Here is a 14060-nt window from a genome sequence, read left to right as displayed (position 1 = left end):
TAAAACCTACCTCATTCTTTCAAAGCTGTGTTATGTGTCCCTGTATAAATATATCATAATTTATTTAACTACTTCCAAATTGATATTTAAATTAAAAAAAATTTTGCTATTAACAACACTCCTACAGTCAATATCTTTGCGTGTGTTTCTTCATGCACAGGTACAAGTATTTCTGAATGATTATAATCATAAAGGAGGAGTTTCTGGGTCAAAGGATCACACATTAAAAAATTTTAACAGGAACTTTATTCTCCAAAAGGCTATAGTAATTTACATTCTCATTAACAGTTTAATGTCTAAAAGATAATTTTAATTAATTTCCCTGATTACTGGTAAGGTTGAACATTTTTATATGTTTAATGAACATCTGTATTTTTTCTTTTGTGAATTGCCTATTGATATTCTTTCCCCATTTTTCCTTTGTGTTCTTTATATATGTTTTATTGGTTTATAGGAGTTCTATGTGTATTCTTTATAACAACCTATTTTTCTCTGTTTCTGTTACATATGTTATAAGTGGTATGCACTTACATTCATCATTTCATCTAATCCCACAAAAACAAAAGCCTGATGGTAGATATTACTTCTACAGCTAAGAAAGCTGAAGACAAAAAAAGGTGAAGTGGTTTAACTAGACTGCACAGTAGCCAAGCAGGAATTTGAGCCAATTTCTGTGTGACTCTAAAGCCCGGGATTTCTCAGTAGGAGGAGGAAAAAAGAAGTTGCTCTTTAAGAATTCTTTTAATATTAAAGTATTAAATAATATATATAAACATACACAATTTAATATGCATAGTTACATGTATGTTTGTATAAATTGTGCAGAAGCTGCTCAATTATTTAGACTTATATTGCAATTATTTACTATTTTATACAAATCTAATAGATAAACATCAAGGCCTTAGGGGCAATCATATATTATTTTCAAAACAAAACTCACCAAAGGGGATAATGCTTATCTTCAGTTTTGCCAAACACGACTTCACGGAGATGTTCATATGTGACCATTCGACCTCCAGAGTACACTGTGTAAACAGATTAGTACAAAGGTGAACTCAGCTATCTGTTTAACAAAACGAGAGGACACTCTGACCTGACCAGTCAGTCTCTCCAGCTGTGTGTTTCTCTCATGCACCCTGTGCTTCTGACACGTGGGCTTCTTGATGTTTCTCCGAATGTGTCATGCCTTTTTTTTTTTAAGCCTCAGGCCTTCTCACATGTCTGGTCTTTCTTGAGTGGATTCTCCCTTCTCTGCTTTGCTAACTCCTCCTAGTCTTTCAAAACTCAACTCAAAGAACAGGTTTTCCAAAGTGCTCTCCGACCTTTCCTCCAGTTTTCCACACTGACACTGCACCTGCCATGCTTCTCCCCTGTTTCCCCAGCACCACCCAAGCATACATCTAAGATGGCATTTATCATATTGATTAGAGATTAACTTGAATTTCTTGCTCATCTTTCCATCACATCATGGGCTTTGTAAGGCAGGTTTTGTGTGTTTTCGTTACTCTATATGCCCTAGTACAGAGCTTGCTACATAGCAGACATTTTCATCCAATAAACATGCTTAACTTCACTGGATAATTTATTATTTTAAGGTAATTTTTCAGTGAAGTCTCAAACATGAAGTGAACTTTAACTGTAGAACTATACATAGTGGTCAACAAAATACAAATGAAAAGAAGTGAAACTCAAAATGATCATGGGAAGCAAAGGAGAAAATGTAAAAAAAGGATGGAAAATAAAAATCATGAAAATCAGTACATGGTATTCGTATAGAGAACTTTTCTTGATATTTCAGGAAGTTCGATAAAGTATTTTAAATATTCAAAAACACACAAACTACCATGACAGTAACAGGCATTGTGCACACTTCTGGATAGTTCTTGATGAAAACACTCTAACTCATCTGAAGAACTGAAGATTTAAAAATAATCAGCCAGTACATATTAGTACTGGGCACTTTTCTGATCAAGGGTCCCTATGTACTTGAGGAAACACTCTGAACATAAAGGAGACAAATTCTACACCAGCCCTACCTCCTTTTGAAGCCAACTTTATGTTCTCCTGTCCACAAACTAAAAACTCAACAACTTCTGTCTGTGTGAATGCCACTCTGGAAGCAGAGCAGAAAAGTGTTCTTATTGGCTGTAGTGTAGTTATAACTATTTTCCTTTAAGACTAACTAAGGAGCCACATGGCTGGTTAGGGAGTCTGAGAGCGACCCACCAGCACTGCCTTTCCTCTACTGCCAGAGGTGGGTTAGACAGTCATTCCTGCCCTCTTTCAGAATAGCCTGGTCTCTAATGTACCAAGACAGAGACTGGGGAGACGTGGCATTGTGGTCAAGTATATTTTAATTTTCAAAGAACACAGAAAAATTAAAATTTTGCATGTAAAGTTTCTAAAGTGGAGAAAAACATCAATTATTCGTACGTTTCTTAAACTTTTAAAAAACTTTTTATTAGGAAAATTTTCAAACATACAGAAATGCAGAGAAAATAATATGACTCCTTCTATATTTCTCACTGAGATTTATCCATTGCTAACATTTTTGCCATATTTGCTTCATTCTTTTTTTGTCTTAATTATTTTAAAGTACGTTACAGACATCATGACAGTTCACCCCTAAATACTTTTGTATGCATTTCTAAACATTTAAGGCAATACTTCCTTAATAACAATTGGTAGTTAATTTTCTTCTACTTAAGAAACTATATATTCATTTATCACATTCATAGAAAAATCTAGGTGGTGTTTGGATACAGCTAAACAGAAAAGCAGAGGAGACAAAGACAGAACTCACAACAAACTTACCAGCTAGAATCAAGATAAATACCTATGTGTCTGTAAATGGCGGGAGTCACTCCTTGCCAAAGCTTTCGAAAGCCTTCCTCTTGGACAATCCCTAGGGCCGTGCGCACCATGCCCCTGTAGGGAGCAGAGTCTCTTGCACTGTCTCCCAGCCGAGCAAGGGCAGCTTCTCCTTGCATTTGGAGTCGAGTTTTTGTGAGATCGAGGGGAAAGGTTGCTAATAAACACACAAATAAAAAACCATAGGACTAATATTTTAATCACCACAAGATCAGTAATTCTCAAATTTTACAACACATCAGATTCAACTAAGGAAATTTTTTAAGATTACAGATTTCCTAGCCCCATACCTATGGATTCTCAGTAGGTTGATGTGGGTTTAGAAATCAGTTGATTCTTCTGCACTCCCAAATTTAAGAATCACTGCGCCAGAGCACCCCAGATCACCACGAAAAAAAGTGACAAGCCTTGGAGTTTTGGGTTTTTTTTTTAAAGATTGGCACCTGAGCTAACATCTGTTGCCAATCTTCTTCACTTTTTTTTCTTCTTCTCAAACCCCCCAGGACACAGTTGTAGATTCTAGTTGTGAGTACCTCTGGTTATGCTACGTGGGACACTGCCTCAGCATGAGCAGTGCCATGTCTGCGTCCAGGATTCGAACTGGCGAAACCCTGGGCTGCCGAAGTGGAGCACACAAACTTACCACTTGGCCACAGGGCCGGCTCTGCCTTGGGGTTTTTTAATTCAGAAATTTCAGTCTAAAATCTACTTTAATCCTTAGTTTTTGCTTTCCAATGGGAATAATTTCAGGTATCCATATTCTGTGATGTCCCCTTGACTGCAACCATGCTTAAGGTCCAGTGTGACTTTTAGAATACTGTACTACTTACAGTAGGTTCTTAATTAAGTGCCAGAGGAAGCTGAATTCTATAATTTCATGAGTGATAGTCACATGCACATGAATCACTGACCTGATGTTTGAAATATAAGATGTAATATGGAGTTTATAATGTCTTTTATATACAGAGAGTGGCATGGTCAATATTTTTTCGATTAAGGCAAAGACTTAGTTGTTTTCCCACCACTGCTAAGTTTTATGCAAGCTTTCCTTACAAGTACCAACTATACTTGAAACATTTTTTTCTAATGATTATATTCTGAATTAGAGATAGACAATTTTATCTCAAAACAGAGTGAAGCTAACTGGACCACACAAGGAAGTTCAAGCTCATACTTTATACACACAATGTCCCGCATAACTGAAATAACCAGATTCAGACAAGTTCGCGAACATTACTGACATTACATAAGTCTTTTCAATGACCACTACCTGACACAAAACCATAGCTACACCTTTCCAAGAGAAAACGGAGTCAGGGCAAGAGAATATTAAATCTTACCACTGGTCTTTGCAAGACTTACTATCTTGCTGATAGTTTCCTAAAACAGAAGTAGTTTTCAAATAGAGAATTCGAGCAATGCTTTATCAAGATATGAAACCTGAAAAGTCTTAAGATATAGGAGCCTCCATATTAGCATAGGTTATGCTTCTCGAAATAAGTTTGGTTTTCTTGCTGGTTACTTAATGCTTCAGGTTCTGATACTAAATTGTTTTGTACTCACAACCATCTCCTATTTTGATTCACCCACCTCCCATTTCCAGTCCCCACAAAATTCTCCATGAAATTTTAATAGAAGGAATCCTCCTTGATAAAAGCCATTGGTCACAGGGGGAAAGAGGTTAAAAAAAACAGAACAAAACTGGAAATATATCTAATCATTCAGCAGTCTGCTTTTAAACTTTTTAAAAAGTTGATGACATATTTCAGCAAAAACAATGAATAAAAATTCTTCCTCAGCTTTGGGAGGAGAGAGAGAAAAAGAATGTGCAAAAGGCAAGAGTGGAGGAGCACACAGGGCAAAACAACAGATTATGTGCTGGCTCTGCTGGAAATGCAAAATAAACTCATTTTAGAACAGGACAAACTAGCATTTACAAATGATTACACATTGGAGCTGTGGCTTTTTTTTTTCTTTTTAATGGTCAAGAAAATGAAAGGGCAATATTAAAATGCAGAGTGAAGCCTTCACAGGGAACACACAGCCACCCTACTCACAAAATCCTTGGAAGAAACACCACCAGCTCGTGCAAAAACATCATAATTCTGCTCTAGGTAAGCCTCTTAAGTTTTCTCTGACTTGCTTAGGCAGATAAACTGTCCGTCCTCTACGCTCTTATGATACTTAATAATACCTTGATTATAATAAAGAGCACAATGTAATTGTCTGTCTCTGCATGTCTCCTCACCAGCCTCTCAGAAGGTCAGGGCTGGGTCTTTTTAACTGTATCCCCACAGGCCCTAGCACTGTAGTAATTAAATAATGTTACAATTAATGGGTGCCCTGCCTTGGATTCAGCATTTACAGATTAACGACTTCTCAGAATCCTGCAAAGTGAACACAATATAGATGAGTTAAGCTCAAAGCGGTCAACTGGCAGATGATGAGTAGATGCTCAATAAGTGATAGATTAATAACAAGTCCCACAAGTTGGGACCACAATTTGGAACCCCCCCCCCCAAATGATATATAATGAAGCTGTGTAAGAACATAAATCACAGAGATTATCTGGATTAGAAGGATGAAAAGTGGATTGTGGTTTTAAAAAGGTCATCCTCACTCCCATAGAGGAACGACAGCTCATGAAGCTTCTGAAAGTCCACATCCAGGCACAAAAGCCCACCTCTGAGGGAGAAGAAATTGGAAGGAAGAGACCTTAGTGACCTCCAATCCCTCCTCCTCACAAAGCTGGCCTTGCCCCCACATCTGCCTGCCGCACAGACGTGGGAGAAGAGGGCGCAACGTTGCGGCTGCACACCCCGGGAGCGAAGCGGCCGCCAGTCTCCCCCGACCCCCACCCCCAGCGCGGCGCCTCGACGACTCGCAGGGAGGCCCAGGCGTGGGCAGCCGGGTACCTAGCTCGGCCACGGTAGCCGCGCAGCCCGACAGGAGGAACTTGCTCGCTCGGGGCCATCTCTGGGCGAGCGGCAAAAGCCTCTCCTCATCCTCTGGAACCGACATTCAGCAGGACAGACAGGACGACAATGCAGCCCTTCTGGCCGGCGCCCCGCGCCGCAGCTGGCCTGCCACCCTGCCAGGGCGGCCACTCTTCAACTGACGAGTGGCAGGGCGGGGACCATTTCCCTTGTTCGGTTCGGCCAGGGGGTCTCGGAGAACCAGCAGCCTCCCTAACAGCCCAGGCTTGAGTGGTCCACGACTGAGAACAGAAAAACAACGCGAAGCCCACGAGGCTTCTGGGAAATGTAGTCCGCCGGACTCCGCGCCTTCCCGGCCGCATTATCTGATTGGCCGGGAGCCGGGCGCCAGCCGCGCGCAGCCCCCTATCTCCATGGCAACAGCGCGTGTTCTTCCTCCTCCACCTCTCAGCACCGTCTCTGGTTCCGTCCCGCCCCATCATACCGTCCCGGGCGTCTAGGAATTGAAAGAGAAGTGGAGTTGGGAGGGAGCGATGTTGCGAAAGTCACCTAAAAATTGGGGCAGGGAAAGGAGGCTACAGTTAAGAAGGCGAGCAGGCTGCGGAAGTTACAGCGGAAAGGTTGGGAGGTCCGGTGGGTGCCCTATCCCAGAGGAAAGGAAGAAGTGCCACCCCAGGAGTTTTTCCCTTCTCTATTTCTAGAAGGTGCTATCCAAAAACATGGAACTAATTTATCCAGCAGGGATTATAATCCTTGGTTGCGTTGCTCTTTTATTATTCCTTCAGTGGAAGAATTTGAGTAGACCCCCATGCATAAGGGGCTGGATTCCTTGGTTTGGAGCTGGATTTGAGATTGGGAAAGCCCCTCTAGAATTTATAGAAAAAGCAAGAATCAAGGTAAGTGGCCTTATGGTGGGGGGGGGGGGGGGGGGGGGTTCCGGGGGAGTAATGTTTTCTTTTTTATTTCCTTTTTTTGGCTCTCAAGTGCAGTGTTACCACATGGGGAACACACCTGGTGTGCGCAATTAAACGATCTAGTCGTTAATTCCTCAACCAACAACATGCTTTATGCAAAGTTTTTCGAAAGAAATAGATTTTTGTAATTTATGAAATACAGTGCAGCTTGTAGCTGCCTTTTTGGAAGTAGAGATTATAAGTGCTAGTTACTTCATTATTTTAAAAAATCCTAGGTGTATACATATTAACTAAATACTTGCAATAATTGGGAAAGACAGAAGTGTAATACAATTAGTTTCAGTTTATGAAACCGCATAATAAATCAGTGTGGAAATCAAAGTTAACAGGCTATTGTAAAAATTGCTTGCAAACTTGGTCTTGACAAATTTTGCTGGCAATTTATTTTCAGCTGTTATTTGATGATGGTGAAATTCAATTTCACTGCGCACTAAGGAGATTAGTTTCCTTGTAGTAGAATGTTTTTGTCTTTAGAATAGCTTTCAAATATAGTATATCTTTCAAAAATAGTATATAGGTTACTGCCAACTTTTTTTCCTTATTTCAGCCAATGTTTTAATGAACATTCTCGTGTGTGTGTGTGTATGTATTGTGTGGTTGGGTTTTTTGCACTTATCTGATTGTTTCCTCAGAATAAATTCCTAAAAGTGGAATTGCTTACTCAAAGGACGTGAACATTTAAATTGTTTATATTATTGTGTTACCTTTGCAAGAGGAAGTAACAATATACACTTTTTCTTTTCCTTCTAGTGTAGGAGATTGCCTATCTCCTCGTATTCTGGCTCACAGCAAGTACCATAATTCTTGCTAGTCTGATAGATGAAACAATATCTTTTAAAGAAGTACCCTTTTGTCACACATAGCCTTCCTTAGGCATATGATTTTGATAAATTTTAAGGAAGGTTTTTTACAAGCTTGTTTCAGAAGGTCAAACAACATCACAAAGATTATTCTGTTTTCTTCTAAAAGGTTTATAGTTTTGCATTTTACATTTAGGTCTGTGATCCACTTTGAGTTAATTTTTTTGTATGGTGTAAGTTGGAGTGAAGGTTAATTTTTCCCTATTTGGATGTCCAGTTGTTCCAATATCATTTCTTGAAGAACTTTGCTTTTCTCACTGAATTGCATTTGCAGCTTTTCAAAAATTATTTGACCATGTATATGTAAATCTGTTTCTAGCCTTTCTCTACTATTCCATTGATTTATATGCCCACTCCTTTGTTAATACTACACTGCCTTAAACATTATAGTTTTATAGTAAGTCTTTAAATCAAGTCGTAAAAGTTCTCCATATTTTTTTGTAAACTGACTTAGCATTCAAGATTATTTGCATTTTAATATAAATTTTAGAATTGGCTTGTCAATATTTATAATAAAGACTGCTGGAATTATGATTGGAAGTTTCTTAACTCTACAGAAAAATTGGAAGAGAATTGACTTTTTAATAATACTGTCTTCTAATCTATGAATGCTGTATATCTCTCCACTTATTTAGCTATATAATTTCTTTCAGAAATATTCTGTAGTTTTTTCGTGATGTGGTCTTGCTTGATTGTTATTTTAGGTATTTTATATATATGCGTAATTTTTTCTAAAAGATTCGCTCTGAGCTAACATCTGTTGCCAATTTTCCTCTCTTTTATTTTTCCCCCTTCCCAAAGCCCCAGTACATAGTTGTATATTTCAGTTGTGAGTCCTAGCTCTTCTACATGAGCCACCGCGACAGCATGGCTACTGACAGATGAGTGGTGTGGTTCAGTGTCTTGGAACGGAACCCCGGCCACCAGAGTGGAACGTGCCAAACTTTAACCACTAGGCCATTAGCGCTGGCTCAGTATTTTATATTTTTGAGCTATTGTAGATACAATTGTTTTCACATTGTTCTCCAGTTGTATCCTGCTGGCACATAAAAAATACAATTTTTTTTGTATGTTAACTTTGTATCCTGTGATCTTGCTAAACTCACTTATTGATTCCAGTAGTTATTTTGTAGGTTCCTTAAGAAGTTTTTGCATAAACAATATGTCCTGCAAACAGATAAATTTGATTCCTTTTTTTCTCATCCTTATGCCTTGTGTTATTACAATCAGTATGACCTCTGTTGAATAGATGTGGTGACAGATGACAAGCTTGTCTTTTTCCTAATCTTAGGGGACAGGTGTTCAAAATTTCACCATTAAGTTTAGTGTTAGCTGTTTTTTTCAAGGTGCCTATTTCAGTCTTGACCTTCAACCTAAGTCCATAATTCACAGAATTATTCACCTCACTAGGTAAATAAATAGTAACCTATTGTATATTCACTTCTCTGCAGTTCTTTGTCTGTGAAATTTTAGTCCATTTAGTTCTTATTATTTCCCCAACTGTCAGATGCTTTTAAAAATATGATCTTTGTAATCTGTTCATCTTTTCCTACTTTCCAGTGAGATCCTTGAATCACCTGGTTCTACCTCATCCTACACTGACGCGGAAGCATCTGCGTTTGTTTTAAAAGCTACAAAGTATCCCCTGAATCATAGTTCCCTTAAACAGTCACTTAATGGTTGATATGATTTGTGTTCCATAGTTTTCTGTTATAAATAATGTAGCAACAAATGTTATTTATGTCTGTGCAAGTGTATCTGTACAGTAAATTATCAGAATCGAAGAGTAAATGCATTTGTAATTTAGAATGAAATAGGAAAACTTTTAAGCAGAGGAGCAATGTGACCTGATTTAAATTTTAAAGTGTCAGTTTGGCTGCTCTGTTAAAAATAGGAATATAATGGTAAAAGAAAGAAGATAATTTGAAGGTTATTGCAATAATTTGAGCTTGAGGTCATGGTGGCTTGGACCATGGTGATAGCAGTGAAAGTTTAAGAAGTGGCTGGAGATAGTTTGAAGGTGGAAGCAACAGAATTTACTGATAGATTGATTGTGGTTGTGGGATATAAAAGAATGAAAAGGGTCAAAGGTGACTCCTGGAAGTTTAGCTTGAGAAAATAGAAAGTGGAGTTACTATCAAGTGAGATGGACAAGATTGCAAGAAGAACTCATTGGAAGGGAAGATCAGAGTTCACTTTTAGATACGTAGGAGTTTGGGATGTTGACATCCAAGTGGAGGTGCTGAGTCAAGCAGTTGGATAAATGAACCTGGAGTTTGGGAAAGTGGTCCAATTATGCGTAGGTTTAATCTCTTTTGCCTCTCTTCTATAGCCATCCTTTCCCCTGCAATTCTTTTCACATATTTATTTCTATGTCATATTTCTATTTCTATACTCTTTTTCTCTTAGACTCTTTGTTTTTCGTGACTCTGTCTCCCTTATCCTTCTCATAATTGTCTTTTATTCAGAAATGTTTTTATCGTCTCTTTCTTTCCTGAATTCCTTTATTTCCTAATATTCTTCTATTGTCTGACTATTTCTTCCATAGTTTCTTATATTTCTATTTTGTTTATTTCCTTTGCAGCTGCAACAATATTAACTTTTTAATTTCATAAAAAGAATTTAGCATTACAGATTTTATGTACTCTATTTAGCAAATATTTGGGGAGAGTTTCTTTATAAGGAACTTCTGCTTCTCTTTTCTGCTTTTCTTTCTTTCTTTTTTTTTTTTTTAAGAATTTTTCTTATAGTACTGAAGTTTTCCTTCATGTTTAATCGTATCTTAAGGAATTGAGTTGTCTTGGACCAGCTGTCAGCAGGAAGTTTTGGTTGGGGCAGTTGCTTTCTGTGTTTCTTGGCTTAAGTTTTCTATCTTCTCTTGCTACAGTGGAAATATAGTGTCTCTGCATCCATGGCTCCTCTGTCTTCCAGGATCGAATCTTCCAGACTTGAGCTCTCATTGCCTTTCCTCAACAGCTGCTGCTCCTAGAAATTTTAGAACTGATAAACTACAATAGTTAAAAAAGAAAAAATATGGATGGTACAATAGCACCATGGAGAAGAGAGAGAAAAGAATCAGTGAAGTTGAAGAAAGATCAATATAAATTATCCACTATGACTAACAGAGAGAAGATAAACTGAAAAATGAACAGAGCTACAGGGACTGTAAAACTATAACAAAAGATCTCACATTTAAGCCATCAGAGTCCCAGAAGGAGAGGAGAAAGAAGGTGGGGTTGAAAAACTATTTGTAGAAATAAAGGCTGAAAAATTCCTAAATGTGGCAAAAGACATAAACCTACAGATTCAAAAAGGTAAGCTGAGTTCAAACAGGATAAACCCCAGGAAATCCGCATCAAAATCCACATCAAGACACACGATGGGCAAACTTCTAAAAACTAAAGACAGAGAAAGAATTCTTAAAAGCAGCAAGAGACAAATGAAACTTTATTATAGTAAGGGGGTTCAATAATGGAAAAACTCAGAAATATACACTCTGAGATAGGAGAAGGCAATACACAGAGTGGGAATCACTGTGAGATGGGCTAAGATAAACAGGCTATGGATATTGAGGAAGGTAGCAAAAGATGACGAAGAAAGTTCTCAGAAGGTTCTGGAAGGCACCATCTTCTAAAAGTGAAGAGAACACCTGGGAAGACGAGGGTTATATCTCTTAGGAGCAGCAGCTATTGAGGAAAGGCAATGAGAGCTCAAGAAAACATGTTCACAAAAAAACCCGTACATGAATGTTTATAAAACTTTTTTTTGTAAGAGCCTGAAACTGAAAAGAGCACAAATGTTCTTCAGCAATGTTCAAACAAACTATGGTATATCCATACCATGGAATACTCAGAAATATAAAGGAATGAGCTACTGATACATGCAACAACCTGGCTGGATCTCAAGTGAATTATGCTTAGTAAAACAAAGCCAATCCCCAAAGTTTCCATACTATATGATTCTATTTTCATAATATCCTTGATGTTCAATCTTAGAGAAATGGAGACCAGGTTAGTAGTTGCCAAGGGTTAAGGAGGAGGGGGGGATGGGAAGGAAATGGCTGTGGTTATAAAGGGCAACATGAGGTATCTTTGTGATGATGGAAATATGCTGTATCTTGACTTTATCAGTGTCAATAGCCTGGTTGTGATACTGTACTATAGTTTTGGGAGATGTTCACACTAAAGGAAACAGAGAAATAGATACATGGGATCTGTCAGTATTATTCCTTATAACTGCATGTTAGTCTACACTTATCAAAATACACAAGTACCGCTTCTACAACATACTGTGTGTGCTTGCCTTTATCTCATAATACCCAGAGTGCAGTTGTTGCAAAAAAAAAAAAAAAGAACGAAAGGAAAGCAAATAAGACAAAAACCCACCACTGCTACAGAATGTGTAATAATTCACATGATCATTTGCCATCTGCAATTGCTTTGCAATAAGTTACTTTAGATACCATGTGTCAGCAGTTATCTCAGCTATTCAATATGTTGAACTTGGCTGTTCTGCGCTGTGGCCTGGATGCCTATTTATGTTACAAAGGCCACTTTCCTAATGGAAAGTTAAGAATTCTCATTTGAACAAAACTTAAACAATGAAAATTATGCATCTTCTTCTAAGTATTGCTTAACAAATAATCATTAATAAGGAATATTGGAGAGCAATTAGATGTCTGGATCACTACTGTAAGAAAATGAGACTCTGGTGTTCAGTGGCTCGATGATTATTGGGTCCACATTTGCCTCATAGTGCCCAGCGGTGTGTCGTAAGAATGATCATGTGCTGTTTCATAACATGTCTAGAAATAATTGTAATATTGAAGTAGTGATGAGCATAAATGATATTTTGAGGTATTTATAATAACTGTAATGGGATATAAAATTATGGGTGGTGGTTCTAAAGTTGTACATGTAGGATGTAGTATGGTAAAGTCATTGCAGCCACAGGAGGAAATGAGGATGAGACTTGGAAGGAAGAAATTTATTATATTCACAGGTCTGAGGCGGGTCACTGCATGCCATGCAGGGCCACAGGGAAAAACACCAGTGTCAGCCAGGATGCAGAAGATAGGAGCAAGAGCAAAACTTAGGCCAGAGCCTTTACTGGGGCTTCCTCAGGAAAGGCAAGGCAGGGCAAGGTAAACAATTCAGGCCTGGCTAGTTTAAATAATTCCTACAGACTTTGGGCTATAGGGCTGGCCTCTAGTTACCTGGTACCTGGCCCTGGGATGATTTAGGGCAGGGAAAATACTGGCTTGGTGTGTGAGAGTTAGATAGGGAGGTAGTAGGGGATATAGGCTCAGTATTTGTTGGTTTGCATGTGAAAGGCATGCTCCTGGCTGGCTGAGCCCTTTGCTATCTCTAAGAATTGGCTAGCCCTGGGAGGTCCCTTTCTCCCCAGTAGTGACAACACCAATGCCAGAGCATCAAGAATAAGAAAATAGAGCTTAAATAATTGGCCCTGTGATGAATGGATGCCAAATAGGCACAGAATCTAAGAAAATACAGTTGGAACAGTGGGTTCTTTTGATGATCAAGTCATGGATAAGATTGTGGTTTGTTGCCTACACTCACAATTGGAGAAAATGCTAAATTACAATTAGAGGTCAATGAAAATAATGATATATTTTTCTCCCAGTAAAGTCATATACTCCCTAAAATCAAACCTGGCACTACAGTATGTTTGTAGGCTGCTGGGAGCGATCTGATAGAGATGGCAAACTCATGATGTAGAGGAGAGAAGGCATAAATGTACAGCAAAGAGAAGGTAAGAGAGTGTGGAAGCCAGGACACGAATAAAGAAATGTTGGTGTTTCACAGGGGCAGGACCTTCCATCTGTGTTAACCTGACGGGAAGCATTGAGAATGGGTACAAATGTGTATCTCTGCAAGATCTGGTGGTGAGAAGTGGAGAGTAGTCGAACTTGATTGCCTCCATTTTCCTTGTGAGTTAGAAAGCGGGAACACTATCTCAGAGTGGAGAGGGTTGGGCAAGGTGTCCAGGTGAAATAATCATGTTGGAAAGTGAGTAAGTGAACGCATTAGAAAGCTTTTTAGGATTGCAAGGCGCTGTTGAGTGACCACAGATTTATGGTAAAATCAGTCAGCAATTTTGTGTGTTTTTGCTAAACAAAGTTGAGCTAGAGGTTGCTTATAAACCTACTGATATCTTGGAAACAGTGTTCAAGAATCACAGTGTTTGATATGATTTCTAGTAATTATTTCTAACGAGAAAGGAAGGTGCAAGAAAATAACATGATCAAAAGGAAGGTTAAGTATTAGGACAGAATAAGTTAGGATTCATGTAATTTAGATTTGGCTGAATCAGTCAAGACTTATGACTAATTACCTTATATAATCATAATAATTTTTATTTTGGCTATAACTTCAGCATTGGGGTTCTTGATGAACACT

The 14060-nt window shown here is 38.4% G+C and overlaps 2 protein-coding genes across 14 annotated transcripts in view; one reads left to right on the top strand and one right to left on the bottom strand.

The window, feature by feature from the left end:
- SLC25A27 (solute carrier family 25 member 27) overlaps positions 1–6104 on the bottom strand; it is a 29086-nt gene extending 22982 nt beyond the window's left edge. For 8 of the 10 annotated variants that reach the window (XR_011530114.1, XR_011530111.1, XR_011530112.1 and 5 more), the window contains exons 1-3: positions 5787–5926; positions 2837–3028; positions 941–1025 (exon numbers count right to left, since the gene is read on the bottom strand). Coding sequence is in view for 5 of the 10 variants with exons in the window: in XM_008542069.2 (XP_008540291.1) it covers positions 941–1025; positions 2837–3028; positions 5787–5892 (383 nt within the window). In the remaining 5 variants the exon portion in view is untranslated. Of the gene's footprint in view, positions 1–940; positions 1026–2836; positions 3029–5786 lie in introns of all 10 variants that reach the window. The other 2 variants (XM_008542051.2, XM_008542059.2) reach the window with 2 other exon arrangements.
- A 7-nt stretch (positions 6105–6111) lies between these two features.
- Positions 6112–14060, top strand: part of CYP39A1 (cytochrome P450 family 39 subfamily A member 1) — a 93554-nt gene continuing 85605 nt past the window's right edge. For 2 of the 4 annotated variants that reach the window (XM_070586174.1, XM_070586175.1), the window contains exon 1: positions 6201–6703. In XM_070586174.1, the coding sequence (XP_070442275.1) occupies positions 6527–6703 (177 nt within the window). In that variant the 5' untranslated portion in view covers positions 6201–6526. Of the gene's footprint in view, positions 6704–14060 lie in introns of all 4 variants that reach the window. The other 2 variants (XM_008542089.2, XM_070586176.1) reach the window with 2 other exon arrangements.

Source organism: Equus przewalskii, chromosome 19 (assembly GCF_037783145.1).
Source record: "Equus przewalskii isolate Varuska chromosome 19, EquPr2, whole genome shotgun sequence".
In the NCBI taxonomy this organism is placed as follows: domain Eukaryota; kingdom Metazoa; phylum Chordata; class Mammalia; order Perissodactyla; family Equidae; genus Equus; species Equus przewalskii.
This window is presented reverse-complemented; position numbering and strand designations above follow the sequence as displayed.